This window comes from Cupressus sempervirens, chromosome 9 (assembly GCF_028749045.1).
Source record: "Cupressus sempervirens isolate cs-2001-9-10 chromosome 9, ASM2874904v1, whole genome shotgun sequence".
Taxonomy (NCBI): domain Eukaryota; kingdom Viridiplantae; phylum Streptophyta; class Pinopsida; order Cupressales; family Cupressaceae; genus Cupressus; species Cupressus sempervirens.
In genome coordinates, this window is record NC_143126.1 from 350,612,957 (window position 1) to 350,631,243 (window position 18,287).

Sequence of the window (18,287 nt, forward strand, 5' to 3'; positions counted from 1 at the left end):
TTAGGTCTGGGTACAACATCCCAAACATCATTATTTAGGATGGATTGGTATTCCTCGATCATTGCATCTTTCCAAGCTTGACATGTCAAGGCCTCTTCAATATTTGATGTTTCAATTTTTGTAAGCTTGGTCATAAGTGCACCATAGCATGTTTGATTTCTTGTTTTCTTACTTTCTCTAAATAATTCTTCAAGTTCCACATTATTTTCTTCAATCATCTTTCTTTCCCATAATGGTCTTTTCTTGTTGGAAATTTCAGCCTTTTCCAGATTAGAAAATGACGAAGGTTCATAATTTTCTGAGATGTTCTCCCTTTGATTCTTGATTGTATCTAATTCTGTGATTGAATCATCTCCAGTGCTTAGAGAGAGTTTATAAGCTACATCTTCTTCAAATTTAACATCTCTATTGAGTTCAACTAATCTTTGTCCTGGAACATAGACTTTGTATCCTTTAGTGGTTTCACTATAACCAACAAATATTTCTTTCTTCTCGGAGGGCTATAATTTAGTCATTTTCTTTGGGAACAAGAATGTATATGGGGCAACTAAAGATTCTTGGATGGCTTAAGTTTGGCTTAATCCCTATAAAGACTTCTTTAGGTGTTCTATTCTCTAAGATTGAATGAGGGCATTTGTTCTAGCTGTACGCAGTTGTATTAGAGGCTTCAGCCCAAAATGAAAAATGCATGTTTTGATCAAGCATTATGGCTTTTGCTGCTTCAATGATGGTTCTATTTTTTTCTTTTCGCAACTCCATTTTGTTGAGGATTATAAGGTACTATACTCTCCCTCTTAATCCCAACTGAATTGTAGAGTTATTTGAAGTTTTCAGATATATATTTACCCCCATTATCTGATCTTAGAGTTTTTATTTTCTTCCCTGATTGACTTTCCACTAGAGCTTTAAATTCTTTGAATTTCAACAATACTTCATTTGACTCTTTAAGTTCTAGGAAATAAATCCATGTTTTCCTAGAATAATCATCGACAAAAATTACATAGTACAAAAATCCCCCTAGTGATGGTGTTGACATTGGACCACATAAATGAGTGTGGACTAATTCTAGTACATTTTTAGACTTATGTTTACTTGGAGGAAAAGACCCTTTAGTGTTCTTCCCTAGAGCACAACCTTTACAAATTCCAACATGTTCAAATTTTAATTGGGGTAATCCATTAGTAATTTTTCCTATAGTAGGTAAGGCATTATACTGAAGATGTCCTAATCTTCTATGCCAAATTTCATTATGATTTGATACTTCATGACTTAGTGCATGTTTTTTATTATTAAATAGTTTGTATAGGCTACCATTACTAGAACCTATAGAAATTGCATTCTTAATGTTGGAATATTTAGCCCAAAGTAACACTTTATCTTCATGAAAGGTGACGTGATAGCCTTGATCAGCCAAACATGAAATAGAAACCAAATTTCTTTTTATGACTGGTACAAAGAGAACATCATTTAGTTGCAAAGTCACTCCATTTCTTATTTGAATTGAACAAGTCCCTATTCACTTCACAGGATAGGTGGAATTGTCTCCAATGGTAACTTCTTCAATTGAATGTCCTTCAAAAGTTTCAAACTGGTCCTTAAACCCGGTTATGTGTCTAGAAGTTGCACTATCTATTATACAAGTGTTTCTATTTGAGTTTAATTCACTTGATAATGCTAGGAAGAATACAAGGTTCTCAATTTCCTTAACTTTGGCTGTATGATTGCTTGAGCTTTCTTTCTTTCTGGACAGAACCTGTGTGTATGTCCAAACTTATCACATTTGTAGCACTGGACCTTAGAGAAATCTCTGTTTTTATGATTTTGGTAATTATTTCCTCTCTTTTGTTTATATTTCTTTTTCTTCCGTTTGTTGCTTGAATTTGCATTTAGTGCTTGTATTTCTCCCTCTTTATTCGGACCGATCACTCTTGAGATTAGTCGAGATTCTTCTTGGGTGCACTCGTTCTTGAGTTGATCGGATTTAGGTAGAGAGGGTCAACTAATGCATTGTATAGAAGATTCCCATGAGATAGGCAATCCTCTAAGGGCTATTAGTGATAACTCCAAATCATCGGTATTATTTCCAATTGTAGAGAGTTGATCTTTTAATTCAGTGATTCTCGATAAGTAGGATGAAATTGTCTCCCCTTGAATCATTTTGATATTTAGGAGTTGCTGTTTTAATGTAAGTAATCTGCTTGCATTGTTGATTTCAAATGTAGTTTGAATCGTTTTTTAAATACTTCATAAGCGGATGTCAATTTCGATATAGATGAAGAATATTATCTTTGACAGCATCAATGATAATTTTCTTAGCCTTGTTGTCATGTCTCTTCCAAGATGTCTTATTTGGTTCATTTTCAGGCATATTATGTCTTCTTCTAGAGTCCAATTTAAGTTCTTGAAGTATTGTTATGATTCTGATTTTCGATGAGACAAAATTTGAAGCTCCTTTAGTCTATCTTCAACTCTAATGTCATTCACCATGATTGCTCCTCCTTGACATGTAAGTTAAGTTTGATATTTGATTCAAAATTTCACTATCTTCAGAATTCTCTATCACCTAGGCTCTGACACCATGCTAGGAAATGTGGATCAGTAATAGAGAGAACTTTGATAGTCTTTTAAATCCAATTGTATCAGATCTTTATCTCAGATTTTATATTAATCCTTGAAAATGATATCTAAGAATATGTTCAGACTTATATATCTGTGTCTCTGATATTGACAAATATAATATATGACAGTTGCTGCCAGTATATATATATATATAGATATATATATATATATATAAACATTATAATGTATAGAAAACCCTGAATTGATGATCTAGAATTCCTTGAAGATCCTTAATTACTGAATCGAATCTCTGCTGAATATATTTATATTGCCTTTGTTATTGATATATTTCCTAAACAGCAGCCACCAATTGCAATAATATATAATGGCAAACAGTTAAGTCCACGGAGGGTCATGACTCCCACCATGGCTTATGCCACACGGCCCTCCATGGCCTTAACGATATCCTTAATAAAAGTCAGCGATCACTAATTGCATATTTAAGATTTTAACGGGCATGAATATTATTAAGTCCTGAAATAGATGTAACACCGATGAAGGTAGATAAGAATGTTTCTCATTCTGCTGTTAAGCAGATATCATTATTAAATTATTCTATTCAGAATTTATATAAAGTTATTTGTGATTATATATAATATATATACCATTCAAATCATATTTCACAATTACAACTATATATCAATTTAATAATAATGAACTGTGAAGCTACATTCTTAACACTTCTAACCCCTATTGCACTAGTCTGCCATTCCCTTGCTTGTATGGCCTGATCCAGATCACCTTCTCTCCCTTTCACCACTGTACTTCTCCACCACATCACTATACAGTATTCTTTCCCCCACCCATACGAACTACCTTCACCATGCAACCAACCTGCAGTAGACACCATCCAACCCCATAACTCAGACCTTGACATCTATTGTTAACAAATATTCCTTTCTTCCCAGAACCATCTATGTAATCAACATAGTTTGCGGAACTAAACTCAGTGCCAATACTGGTGATGCAGAAGTTGGAACATCACATGGAAGCAACTCAATAGGGAGTCTAGATTTTCCCCCTTTCTCTGTGCCAACTATGCTATCATACCAAACATCAGACTCAAGCACAAACGAACTTGGCACTCAGGAAATATACTGTACATGAGGATCAAATTTGAAGCTATATGCACTCCTCACTGTATATCCCTTTGTGAGGTCCTCAGTAAGACCCATATGGAAACCCGTAAGGACTGGAAAACACCATGGTATATAGGTGAAATCCCAAACATCATCCTCATTTATCACCTGAGGGAGACCAACATCAACCTCAAATAATGGATTATCATATGATAGGATAACATCGATATGAAACAAGGGATTGTTCACAAAGTGAACTACACCCATATGTTGATATGAACTAGGTAACTATGAACCACAAAAGACATCATCTGTAACCTGCTCCACTAGAACTGTACCATGCCTCTGTAAATTCTACCTATCCACTGAACTCCCCTTTGTGATACCCTACAACACATACCTCTTGCCTTGGTACTTAATCTCCATTGAGGAAAAACTAATGGAAAACTCCTCAATATCCTATACGCCTACATGCCTAGCATAACATCCATCCTCCCAAGTTGATCACTTAAGAATCTGACTACATCTCATAATCACCAATAAAAAAAGAGAGATGTTGTATGTGCCTGGTACAGGTAAGGGTATAGCCATCTGCCACCCTGACTCAAAACCCAGCAAACTCCTCCACTTGAAGGCCACATAGGCTAACAAAACCCTCCCCAGTGTCTAACATGGAAATGCAATGATGTCCATGTACCAATCCTCGCACTCTGAAAAGAGGGAAGTGGTACAGAAATAGACAACGCTATAGATGAAAGCTTGGCATTAGGACCAAACTCAAAGGGGATTCCCTAAGCATCATCAACATCTGAACAAACTGGTTGTTGTCAAGTTTCACCCTCAACTTAATTATGGTACACCCACATAGAATGATTTTCTCTTCCCTTAGGCCTTAACGGGCAAGAGTGTTCTCTATGATAAGGTTCTTTACAACAATAGAAAAGTTGTCTCCTCAAATCCTCACAAATTTCCTCATCATGTTTTACAACTGATTTTCTTTTTTCATAAATATCTGGTGGGTGTACCTTATTTGCAAGTGGAGAGGTAGGTTTAGGTTGTGCTTGCTTCTAAGGAATTGAAAGCTCCATGTTCCTAGCCTTCAAGATGCCCCCCTGCAAAAAAGGTAGATCAAATGCCTTAAACCACCTGTTGGTTCCCAAAACCACAAATTGGAATCCTATGAGCCTTGCCAACTCAATGTCGGGATTCCAACGGGTTGAAGGCCAACTTGACAGGACTAATCGAATTGATTCAAGTCCTTTGCACTTTTGTCTTTGCAGGGCCATGGCGGGTACACCTATTCCTGAATCAATCACTAAAATCCAAGAATATTTATAGCAGATAATCTGATTATAAATGCAAATAAAAATCCTCCAAATGGAAAGAGATCTATAAAACTTTTAACTTGCACTATTTGAATAAAATTGTGGAGTATACTGACATTATATTGACTTCAAAATCCCACCACTAATTTCAGAATGTAAATGCTTTGGATAAAATGCACCTAAATTTTCAAATATTCTGAGAACAAATTTGTTGAAAATATAATTATTCGAAAGTAAAATATATTAACTAAAGATGTTTCAGATAAAGGTGCTTTTAAATATTTATGCTCTGTAACTAGAGTAACCAAAGCAGATATTAATTTCCTAAAAAACCTTATGATTAGTGCCTTACTAATTTGGGCAATAGAGTCATTCACAATATAGACTATTTGGTACAACCTTATTTGACAAAAAAATATCATCTGGATTATAGAATGCAGAAATTTATATCAAATATGCAATTCACTGTAGGTCTAAAAGGAACTTTAATTTCTCTGAATAGAACTAAGAATACCAATCAGCTAAAGATAAGGAAACCAAAAAACACAATATTCTTCCAAAAATATTTATTTATCAAATAGTGAATGCTATGGAACAAACTTTCTGTACAAACAAAATCAGAAAAAACATACCAATTTTCTTTGATCAATCATAAAGCACCAGTCTTACTTGTGATGGATTTCTATGCCTCCTTCGAATACAAGCACAATTTTTAAAAGTTCACATCAGAAAATTATTGCCCAGTCTTTCAATTCACACATCAGATTTCAGATAATAAGAGAGTAAAAATATGCTTCTTATTTAAAAATAAAGAGATTATGTCTTATGCATTTTTGCATCTCCTATTTATAAAGATCAAAGGGTGTGAGTAAACTAACACCCCTCTTCACTAGATTCGAAACTATTTAATTGGTTTCAATTGTTTTAACTTTTAATTATATGATAGATATTGTAACCAATTTCATTTACTCATCTTCTTGTTTTGCAAATATGTCGCATATTAATCATCTTGTCCAAGATGAGATGGATCCCAATGCTACAAGGGGGCTCCCAAACAATATCATCAGTATATCAATTGATGTGTGCTACTGATCATTCGATGGGAATAGTTACTGCTTCTCCTCTTACCCGCATATGTTTATAAAATGGGATTTTGAAGCTGAGTACTATGCCTCTCAAGGATCGCTCAGTCCGAGATTGGTCTTGGATGACAATCCATGATAGTATTGAAACATAATTTTCTGAGCATTCCCATCTCTTGCAGATGCCATAGTGATAAGGTGCCTTCACTTTAATCATCAGAACCATACATAATCGCCGATAAGCATATGCGCAATATGTTTTTCTTTAATTATTGTTAAGACAAGACACATCCCTCAATTCCAACGGATCCCTAAGAGATAAAAAATGAGCAACTTGATTGTGTTTGTAGGTTTGATAGTCCATGATTTCGCATGAATTTGAATCATTCTGAACATGTTACATCGTTCATCCCAAAATGGTCGATATCAAAACAATTTTCGGTTTTAAAAATTTAACGCCCAAGGAGGTATGGAGCAATGAAACGGTGAAGTGTAGAAATTATTTCCTCTTTGGTTATCAATCCTGAATCAATTTTAAAACATGACATCTATATGCAAAGTCAAGATACCAAATGTCCTCCAACAACACCTCCAGGCTGTCATCTTTAGTAATTACAATGAATGTAATGGATTCTTTTGCAGATGCACTGGTTTGTATCTGTATAAGCCGCTCCTTTCCCAATGCGCATTCCATATACTTGCACCAAAAACAAAGCGTGAAGTATGAATTAATGATTGATAGCAAAGACTGTAAAAACCTTCTTGAGAATTCCTCCCAATGAAGAACAATTTCCCAAACAAATCATTGAGCGTTGAGTAACAATAAGGTGTGATTTTAAATGTTACTCAACAATGGTTTAATGAGTATCCAATATTCAATTCTCGACTGTGACTATAATAATTTCCATTTTCTGAATATATGCGTAGAGATTAAACATCCCCAAATTTTGTTGGCACTAACTTATGGTGATCGACTCGTAAACTTTTGAACACAATGATTTTGCCGAAACCTATGACCGTAAGATCACCAAAGTTGGCAACGCTAAATCCATGAGGGCATCGACTGGTATCGTATCACCGTTATTTTGTGCAATAACATGGATTTTTCTCAGCCAAGCAAGAACTTGATACTTTAGATTATATCTTGGCTCACAAGGGGACACCCTGTAGACTTGATATCCTAACAAATTGCAAATATGCCAAATTTTGTGCTAGTTCAAAGTATATAATATATTGTGCTTGACAATCCATGAACAAGTGTCTCTACAACACATTCTACCACTAAGAACATTATACAAAGCACTTCAATCATGATTCCTTTTCAGGTGACAACAATCTTGCGCATTCGGCTATAACTTTATAATTTCCTTGTGCTTTGTCCATGGCTCAACAATCTCCAGCCATACTCCTTGCTTGTTTACTATTTGATTTGCATTTAGAAACAACCATACTCAAGGTATCTATTCATGAAAAACTACACATCGCCACTCTCCATCTCATAGATGAGGAGATGTCAAACTGGAATGATTGGACTAATGTGGACTCAACAACTGACCATAAATGTAATGTCCCTCACCTGACTCAACTATCAAACTAGCAATATGCATGAAGTCTTATCTTTGTTTTCACTAATTCCTTGTCTATGTTATGAATATTCAGATTTATATGTGCCACTTGCGTTCTTGTTGCTAGTAATTTGAATATACCATTTAACACCAATTCCTTGCAAAGAGAGTTATTTTGAAAATATATATGATGCACCAAAGAAATACTGAATTTCACATTTATTTGATGAAATGTGAAAATACAATTGAAGGAAATATCAAATTGGACAAATGATACTGAAATTCCACCATGCAATTTTATTGAACATCTAGAAAAACTGAAATTTACAAATGCAACTAATGGCACCTGATTTTTATAGCATATGCACTCTTCTCTTTCACTGATTGCTGCTCAATTCTATGGAATGGCAGCCTTTGGCAAACCATTGGCTCAAAAACATCAGATTGAAAGCTTATAATGTAGACCAAAACCCTCAAACTGAAAATGCAGACCTGTCATAACAGTTTGCAATGCCAAGATATGTGAAATGCAGGCCTTGTGTTATGCATTTTCAGCCCTTAATAATTCGCAGTCTCCTGAATATGAATCGCAGGCACTAGAGAAATAGCATCCCTCCTCCAAGATTGATATCTCATCTTTGGCAATGGCTGTAGACGTTAGCAATACCCAAACATAGCCTCTAGATGAAAAATGACAATCTGAAATATGCCCAGATTGACCCTCCAATATGCAGATGCAAGCTGGTGTAGAAGACTCTAATGGATCTTCTCACAAATGCAAACAATAACCTTCAGCAACGCAAATCTCCTTAGACACAGTTAGAACAGTAGGAGAAATTAGCAAATAGTTTTACCTCAGCAGCTATTTGCAAAGCAATCCCAGAAATAAATCTCAGTTTCGAGTCTACAATACTTCAGCTGTAGATCCAATGAAACAACCCAGAATTCAGACCCTTATACTTCAGCAAGGGCATGAAAATCAGAACTCAAAAAAAGCCACAAAGGCAACAAAAGTAAATAAATAATCAAGCATGCTTTTCTCAACAAATGGGCTTGTATTTATAACCTCCAAATTCCCTTTTGTTGCCAAACTATAACTTCACTCAAGAAGTTTCACCACATAACATTAATTAGAAGCTTCCATTAGATTCTCTCACTTGACTTGGCTTAACTAATTAATCGATGACACTTCCCACTGATAAATCAAACTTCAACTTAAGTGAAATTATAAAGTTAAATTATAACTTTATAATAAGCCATTTAATTATTTAATAATAATTTGGCCACTAAAAATATAATAACTCCCAAAATACTCATCATTTAAATATGTCATCTGAGCAAAGTCATACCTATTAATTCTCCATGTGACTAAATGCACTTTCCAAAAATAGAAAGAGTTCATCTCGAACAACACCAACTTACCACAAATAGTAAGTTTACAAAACTAAGCCCAAATAAACTCTAATCTGAGCCAAATGAAGACCAACCTATAGCTTACTGAATTGTGGAAAAGATAAGACCCTCCAAAGTCAAGCCACTACCTCAGAAGACCCTCTATCCACAATAATTAGCCTACGAGGATCACATGAATAGCCTAATCCATGAAACTCTGATACTAACAAAAATGGGGATATTACAATAAAGAATACTCATAAAAGTCTTTCTATTGCAATGTCAGCCAATGTCTCTATAACTGATTTTAAAAGTCTCCAAGATATGTATGATATCAGACGATTCTTTCAATGCTTGGATTATTGACAGTAATAATCTTCTCGAGAATTAGGATATATTTGCTATTATGAAAATATAACTCAAAGCCATGAAAAGGTACATTTAATTTTAATCCTAATAAACATATAGAATGTATGCTAAGATATAGGGTAGGAAGTTTTAGAAAAGACTCTCAAATGGATGCCCTAAAATTCCAGAATTTAGGGTTCCATCACCACCCTCTGAGTGGCTCCTGTAACCTGTTTGCAAATAGCATAACCAAGCATTTCTTTGTCACATTAGGAACCATGACAAAGAGTTTTAGAAACTCACTAATGAAATACTCTAGGCTTCCTGTCTGCCTGAGCTGAGCAAGGTCTCGGAAAGGCTCAAATGGGAAAAGGACAAAGTGGTATGGAAGGTAATCTTTATGTTGCTGATTTCTAGGAGGTCAAAGAAGCCTCTGAATCTTTGAAATCAGATTATATATATCTACTTTCATACAAAGATGACATATTAAAGGTTGCTGAAATATTTGTTTATCAATTGAAGAAAAAAAGGTATGAGTTTAAAAGACTCGATAGGGAACTTAATGATGTCCGTGACACACTAGATGTTAAATGGGTTGCCCTTCAACAAATTAAAAATCAGATTTTGGTCGCTAATTCAGTTCAAGGAACAAGAGAATAGGGAAAAGACTAAATCTTTCAGGGAGGTCATCAAGAAACTTGATAGGTTGGAAGCGCTAGAACGTCAATATGAAGTGGATAGCATTCACTTGTTTGAGGTGGATGCTGGTTTTACATTTGATAACCCACTTTTTGAGATGGAGGAGGAAGATCTTTCTGATTTTTTACATGACAAGGATGGCATTGATTGTAGCATTTAGTACCTTGATGCAATTTCTAGTGATAAATATTGGTCACAGGACTAGAGTGCTATATCAATTTATAGTGTTAGTACAATTGCTCATTGCTCGATTAGCTTCTACATGGTTTCAGATTCTTATATATGAGTTGGATGGATTTTATGCTCCAGAGCTGAATAGATCTAGGTTAAGGATTGATTAGAGCTATATTTTGAGCATAGGGAATGGGTTTTCAACCCCTTCTTTACTGATGACACCTATGTACTTAGGGACATTTCAGATTGATAACTGCATTATTGGCCCTCTTGCACCTTTGGTGTTGATTTCAGCTATTGAGAGATTTTCTTCCTACTCTAGCGATCTAGGATGGGCAGTTATGATGGGTGATAAGCATTTTCACGGTAGATCACTCACAGATGGAGAGTTGTCTAGTGTTGATAGCTCCTTGAGACATTTTATCTCCTCATATTTAATGGTTGTGATAGCCTGATCATTTGGGATCTTGGTATTAGTATGATTGATGCATCGTTGTTGTGGGGAATTGATGAGTAGCTTTCACAATTCTAGACTTGTTTTTTATATCAAAGTAGCATAGTGGCTTGGTGGAGCAACTTCCTTAAGGTTGGTATGGGATTCTAGCATTTTGATCACAACGACCAAATACAAATTGCTTGAGGGCAAGCAATCTCTAGGAAGGGAGGACTATAATTTTCCCCTTTTTGTAACCATATTTTCTTAATGCATCGTTAGCCCTTCTCACCATGGTTTTGTAGGCTAACCAAGATTTTATAGGGGTTAGTGTGAGATTTGGCCTAGGCACTTCTAGTTCCAAGCCAATGGGAATTAATCGATAGGGTTTCTAAACACTTACTATTTATATTAAGTCAATAGGGTTCAATCATTTGGCCATTTCAATATTGTCCTTGGAGCATATCATTGAGAGCTTTCCAACAAGTTATCATACATGGGTTTCCAACTTTGATTGGTTAATTATTTCAATGTCAGAAGATTTAATAGTTTATTACTATGCCACTTTATTACTAAATGGATAAATTAAATTAAAGTGGCTTGATAAAAGACACAAAAAGAAATATTAAGAGAAAAGAGAAATTCATGAATCATGGTGGTATGTTACAAAAGGACTTATAGAGGCGCATTTTCCACATGCTTGTATATTGATTTGGATTTCAGTTTTCTCTTTAAGAAACTTTGGAAGTTTTCAGCTTTTGTGTTGAAAACCTGAAGACGGAATCCTTCATGGTCCTGGTGGATTGGACGCAAACTAGATTCATCATTTGTGGTGAATTCATGATGAAGTTCACATATGAATTTATAGGTTCATTTCTAGCATTTTTTCAATCTGATTGTTGTTGTTTTTAAGATTGGATTATATCATGTTATTGTATTGCTAACTATCATAATGCAATAACAATTTCAAGAGTGTTAATCTGAGTATTTGCTGGTTTATTTACTAGCTACTTTTAAAACTGTTGCATAAGTCTACTTGTTTATAATTCTGAAATTATTTGTGAGAAATTTTGGATTAAATATTGGGGTCGGATATTACATGCTAGTATTTTTGGATGTCCCATTGCATTCAAGAGGATAGCAAAAGTTAGATTTGGCTTTTGTTTCACTGAATTTGGCCACCATTTGCAACATTGGCAAACAAGTGTTTTGAAGCTTAGATCTGGTGTATAACTTTTTTCAGGGCATCTTTGGCTCAAATCAACCTCACCGTAGCATACATGATGCTGAGGAGATGAATTTTCACTATAAATTTAGTCAATTTAGGTTTAAAATTTGGGCTTTTTTTTTGCCCAATTAGGTCATAGAGTTTCCTGAGCGTGCAAGGTGAAGTCATCATTTCACAGAAAATTTTAAAAACTCGTTATTTCTTTGTGCCTTCTATTTGATTTGTTTGCAAAAAAATTATTGCAAGCAAATCAATTATATATAGTCAACCTCAAAAAATGTATAATATCAAGGAGACTTTCTTAAATAACATAAAGCAATTGTTTGCAGTCTCTAAAATCATGAGGGCATGCAGACTCGCATTAGTTACTTGTTATCAACCTACATTTATGTTGCTTTGTGAGTCAAGTTATTGTACTAGTCAACACCTTTTATGTTTCATAAAACCTTTTTGGGGGTAAGTGCTACTAAAGGGGGTAGCTCCCTATATTAAAACTGAAATAAAAATTACTTTGCATTCTTGATGGAGGTTATTCCATTCACCAGTTCACAAGTTATTGCAATATGGATTGGGGACAAGAGATGCTTGTGCACACTGGAAAATTTGGCAAAGGCTTCCATATCACATTTGTTAATTACCTCACAAAAAAGCTCAAGATCTTGTGCTGCCACCTGCTTCTTAACAATTTCAACGTCAAAGATCCCCAAAATAAGCCCACTTTTGGGATCAGTCTTAAGAGAGGACATAACATTAATTACCTCCCGGATGAATTTTTGCTTGACATGAAAGTGAGAAAACATGATGGCCCACTGGATGCACCCTGTCACTTGAGCAAGGTTTGTAAAAAGCATCTCCAAAATTACACCATGATGAATCTCCCTCAGGTAGAGAGCTAAACCACCAATAATCTGTTTTATCGCAGAGACTAAACTTTCTTCTCTTGTTTTAATTGTGGTTAAATTGCTGATCCAAAGTCTCCTCATGAAACTACAACAAACACCAAACACTTTGCATCCCACCATCCTTTAAGTGCCTCTATCAAAATCAAACGAATGGAGAGCTTATAAAGGCCAACTTGAGATTTGTGCCCCTCTTTTCAATTAACCCTCCATTGTGTGGTTGTCAAATACTATGGAGCAGCAATCACAATCAATGGAATTAAGACCCTGGGCCAATCCTTATTTCCCCATAATGACCTAGAACACAGAGTCAAAATTTTTCGGACAAACACTCACCATCATACCTTTCTTTCAAAGACTTACTAAGATCAAACAATATAGATTGGTTTTTCCATTTCCACCATCTTTGCCAAATCTTTTGACACAGCTAGTACATCTTCTATTTCCTTGATGAAATTTTGTACACCTCTATATGTGAGATAATCGGTTGTCGTATTGGATTCCCTATACACGCGGAAGAGAGAATAATTTCCAATTTCATCTAGCACCAAATTTTATTAATCCATGATTTCAATTTCCAACTACATTTGTTTTCTATCAGTATTGATGCAAATCTAGGAATCCCCTTCGATACCCACATTCCTTATTCATTGCTTCGTACAGAGTCACAGGCCTTGGGCATGAGCCTAAAATTATGCTTCAATGTTTGTGGTGAAGCCTAGCTTTCTACACAGTGCCACAACACACTTACCTCTGTCATTTTAAAGATGCATCCAACCCCAAAAGGGCCTGGATTGCCCTTCATAGCACTGTAAAAAATGAGTTTATATGCCCCAAAGTCAAACACAAATCGTTAGCCCTATTCTCCCAAGTCCTTTGTTCAAGATGTTTCCCTCTACAAGTTTGAGTTTCTCCCACTTCCTTTTAATCATGGTGTCCTAGCTAGTTAAACAAGTCTTGACTTTGGCAAACCTATTTCCATTCACAACTTTGCAGCTACTGTAATGACCCTTAATAAGGTATTAGTTAATTTTACCTAAAAATCTCAAATTATGGTTTAGTTTACGTTTATTTCATACGAAGAGAATTCCAACACTCTTTCATCATCATATTTAGAAACAACAGCTAACTTATAATACATACTTAAGCTTCAATTCTTTAATCCTCTCATACTCACTAACCTTAAGGTGGATGGTATTACTATTGCTCAAGTACAGAAACAATCAACTTGAGACTCCCTCATGGTTCTCACTCGTATTGATATTATTAAGATGGATTAAATTAAAATGAACAATTATTGATCATATTTTATTGATTGTGATGATTAGTAATATATGTATCGAAAAATAATATTATTAATTAATTACTACTATTGGCTATTAATGGACTAATTATTAATTGTATATTGATTAATTGTTTATTAATTATTGATCACCCCTCTGAAAATTGCTTGTCCTCAAGAAGTTAGTTATTATTTTTATTTCATAGTGGTGTCTAACAAGTGTTGTTATTCTAAGTTGTTCTAGATCAATCAAAATTTAAATTTAAAACATACATCTAAAAATATGAAGTACATGTATGAAGACACAAAACATACATTAAGTACACACAATGCATACACACTAATGCATGAAGACACAATGCAAACATGAAGCATACACGATTTTAAAGATTTGTAAGATTCCTTTCTGTAATTATAATTTAGAATAAGCCCGGCCTCAAACAGATGTTTTACAAAATTTGTTTTTTTAAGATATTCTTGATCACACCCTTTGCAACCAAATGAACACAAGTTAGCACATATAATGTGATTACACTATTATTATTCTTTATAAAATTGCTTCATAAGGAGTGCGCTATGATAAGTTTTCTTAAGACCATCTCATACCAAGCCCAAGAGTGGAGCTTGGTCTCCTTGGTCTTATTGATAGGTTACATCCACAAGAGAGGGTTTACTTACTACGATTCTTGTCTTGCTTCCTTATCCAATACTCATTTTCCTTGTCTAGAAAAAAAGGTTCTTGTAAATTCACCTTAGCCAGTTTCCCTTAACTAGTATAGCAATAGAATGCCCAAGCAGTTCTCCCTTTACTGCAAAGCAGTAGGCTGCCTTCATAACAGTTCCCCCTTAATTGTTGTTGCAATAGGGTGTCCTCACAATTCTCCTATAATTGCAGACTTTGTATTGGAATGTTGTAATGTTTCTTTAATGGTCATCTCAGTTAGTCTTTAGTTTATTAGGTTAGCTTCTATTTCTGTCTTTGGTTCATGATTGTTTCTTTTAGAAACGTCATCTTTGTAAATCTATATAAGGAGCTTTCATCTCCTTTGTTTAATACAACTAGAACAACATCAGTTTATCATAACATTGTATCAAAGCAACTAGATGCAAATTTTTCAAGTAAAATTCGAGCCTCTTTTGATCTTGAATTATTTCTATAAACTTGTTTTTCAATTTTTTAAAATTAAAATCATTAGACGTGTTTTATGAAATTTTGCAATTTGTCTTCGAAGATCTTTGCTGAAAATCATGATCCTAGTTCAGGGATTTGATTACGTAATTTCTTCATTTGGGCAAGAGTCTCTAATTTTCAAAGGTTACATGTGAGTTGCATGTTGCTCGCATGTGCATTTTGTTAGTTGCATGCATTGTTTACCATATGAAACCTCATGTTTAGCCATTCTTTGATGGGTTTTCATCATTTTTTCCTTTTAAAACTTTTTTAATGGGTTTTCATAATTTTTTCCCTTAAAAATTTTCTAATGGGTTTTCATAATTTTTTCCTTTAAAAATAATATTTGATGAGTTTATAACCTTTTCCTCAAAAACCATCTATTGGGTTTTACCATGTTTTCCCCAAAAACGATTCTTTGTATGTTGATCCATGTCTTGGATTTTTTTGTATGGATTTGATCGATTTTTCACCTCAAAAATCATGTGTGATTATTTTGATTTATCTCCTAAAGAATCATGGCTTTTGCAGTCTGTTTTGGGGCATCATGCTTATCTGCAAAGTTTGGAGGGTTTGTCAATTTTTCCTCAAAATTGTGCTGATTGTTCTCAATATTTGTCTCTATCTTTAGAAAGAGCAGCTTAGTTTTCCAACATCAGGTTGGATGTTTTTGTGATGATTTCTTGTCAAATGTTTTACTGATTTTGGAGGGTTAGTGGTAAACTTCTCTCGGTGGCAAGCTCTCATCTCTTGCTGCAAAGCATTCTGAGGAAGGGGACACCCTTCTTTGTTCTTTTTAGGATGGATTTTGGCTATTCTTAGTCATTGACATTTTGCAAATATAGGGAGGGTCTCAACAGTAGCAGATTGTTTTGAAAAAAAATTGATCAAAAGACAACAATTAGACAATGGCCATTAAGGAAGCCTATTAGAATATTATAATGTTTCATTAATGGTCTTAGTTAGTCTTTAGTGATGATTGTTTCTTTGAGAAACATCGTCTTTGTAAATCTATATAAGGAGCTCCCATCTCCTTTGTTTAAAATAACTACAACAACATCGATTTACCATAACACATCGCAGCAAAGGTATTTGTGTTATGGGTTGGGCTCTTATGTATGTAGCACCACATGCCTATATCTAGTTGTGTTTTTTTAGCAGCCCATCACGTATTCTTAAGTGGATTTGACAAAGGGCCCTTGCCCACCTATTTTTCTGCAAATTTATTATGACCTTCACCCCTTGGCTTATTATTTGCAAAGCAGTCTCTTTTCTCTTTCTGTTTGAACTTTTGTAACATATTTGAAGGAAGTTGGTAATGTCTCAATATTCAAGAATTCCATCTCATTATGAATATATCTATGAATCCCAATATGATATTTCAAAATTTAGTGCTTCTCTAAATCTTCTATACCAAGTTTTGTTGAAAGTGCATGGAATGTACTAGAGTAATCTTGTACAGATCAGTCCCTTTTTTGTTGAAGCAATTGCCATTTTATATATTTTTGTTCATATATATATATATATATATATATATATATATATATATATATATATATATATATATATATATCTTCAAGCAAGTATGCTTCTTTTATGTATTCCACAAATTCTCTGCATTTGGGCTTGTTATCAGAGAGTATTCCCAATCCTTCTCCAGCATGTGATTCCCTGTCTTGATTCAACATTTTCGTTTCCCATGCTAGTTTCACATAACTTTCAGCTTTCAAGAGAGCAAATATTATCTTTTCTACATCAGATAAATGATACCCAAAGAAGTTGATGGAGCTCTAAATTTTAGCCCTCCATTTGAGCACATTTTCCAATTTTCAAGCTGCTGATGAAGGCTGCATACATAAATGACAGAAGTTTGGAGGTTTGGAGATGCTTGCTTCACAGCTGAGAAACTACATAACAACCAGTATAGAAAACACAGAGCCTAAAACTAACTCGCAGCAGCAGATTCAGTACTGTTCAGACCTTATCAACTAGCAACATGTCTCTATATTACAAAGTCATACATTCAAATCTATATAATCAAAGTCAGTGATTAAATTAAGAGGTGTTTATATAAGACTAAAGAGGCAACAAATTATAATGCTAAAGTGTTTATATCCTGTATAAGTGCCATTGATTATTATATAGAAGTCAAGGACTATAGCAGCGGCATGCAATCTTCATGTTGAGATTCACAACACGGTGATTACTAGGTCCATCTCCAGTGATAATAACAAGCAAGTGGAACTGCAAACTCCTAGAACCCATGTAAAGAGAGATTCCGTTTGAGACGAGCATCCAGTGATTATCAACGTACATAAGGAAAGCCTCTGGAAGAGATGAATGTCATAAGCATAAATATTAACCAATAATTTGTGCAATAATATCGAAATCTAGCATTGCCGGAAATGACTTTGGAATTATTGGAACTAGGGGCAAATAAAGGCACGATAAAATATTTTTCTTTTAATTGCTCACCTAATATTTTTTTAATTTCCCAAGTCTCTACTCCAAAATGTAATCAATTCACACAGTATAAATATTTCAAGAACAGGTCATAATCAAATGCTTCTCATGGAAATCCTCGGCCAGCTCCCATAACACTAGCACTCACAATGGGAGTTTGCAAGACATCAGACCTTCGAAATTGCATCCAAGCTACACCACAACACACAAAGTAGCGTGAACATAAAATCTATAGTGGAGGTTTGATATCTACCAGAGGGCAATTTGAATGGAGTCTCTGAATCAAAAACATGCACATAAACCTTCTACTCCAAGAAGTGATAATAAAGCCTGATAATGACAAATATAGAAGGAAGCCATCCGAATCCGATAAAAAGAGAATCCAGTCGAAGGTCACACAAACACCATGAAGAGCATAGAAGTATTAATCGCATAAAGAGGTATTGAACTCTTCATCCGTCATTTCTCCTGCATGTTTCGCATAATGGAGAGCTAATTAAATATTTGTGCGATAACATATTTCTCAAA

General features: G+C 34.6%; 1 protein-coding gene across 4 annotated transcripts in view; it reads right to left on the reverse strand.

Moving 5' to 3' along the window:
• Nucleotides 1-18,287, reverse strand: part of LOC149538753 (Transducin/WD40 repeat-like superfamily protein) — a 222,677-nt gene that overhangs the window by 22,298 nt on the left and 182,092 nt on the right. Inside the window, exon 13 of one of the 4 annotated variants that reach the window (XR_016356100.1) lies at nt 5,656-5,714. The exons of 2 other annotated variants lie outside the window; for them this stretch is intronic. Coding sequence is in view for 1 of the 2 variants with exons in the window: in XM_089800077.1 (XP_089656203.1) it covers nt 8,526-8,588 (63 nt within the window). In the remaining variant the exon portion in view is untranslated. Of the gene's footprint in view, nt 1-5,655; nt 5,715-8,524; nt 8,589-18,287 lie in introns of all 4 variants that reach the window. One more of the 4 variants, XM_089800077.1, reaches the window with a different exon arrangement.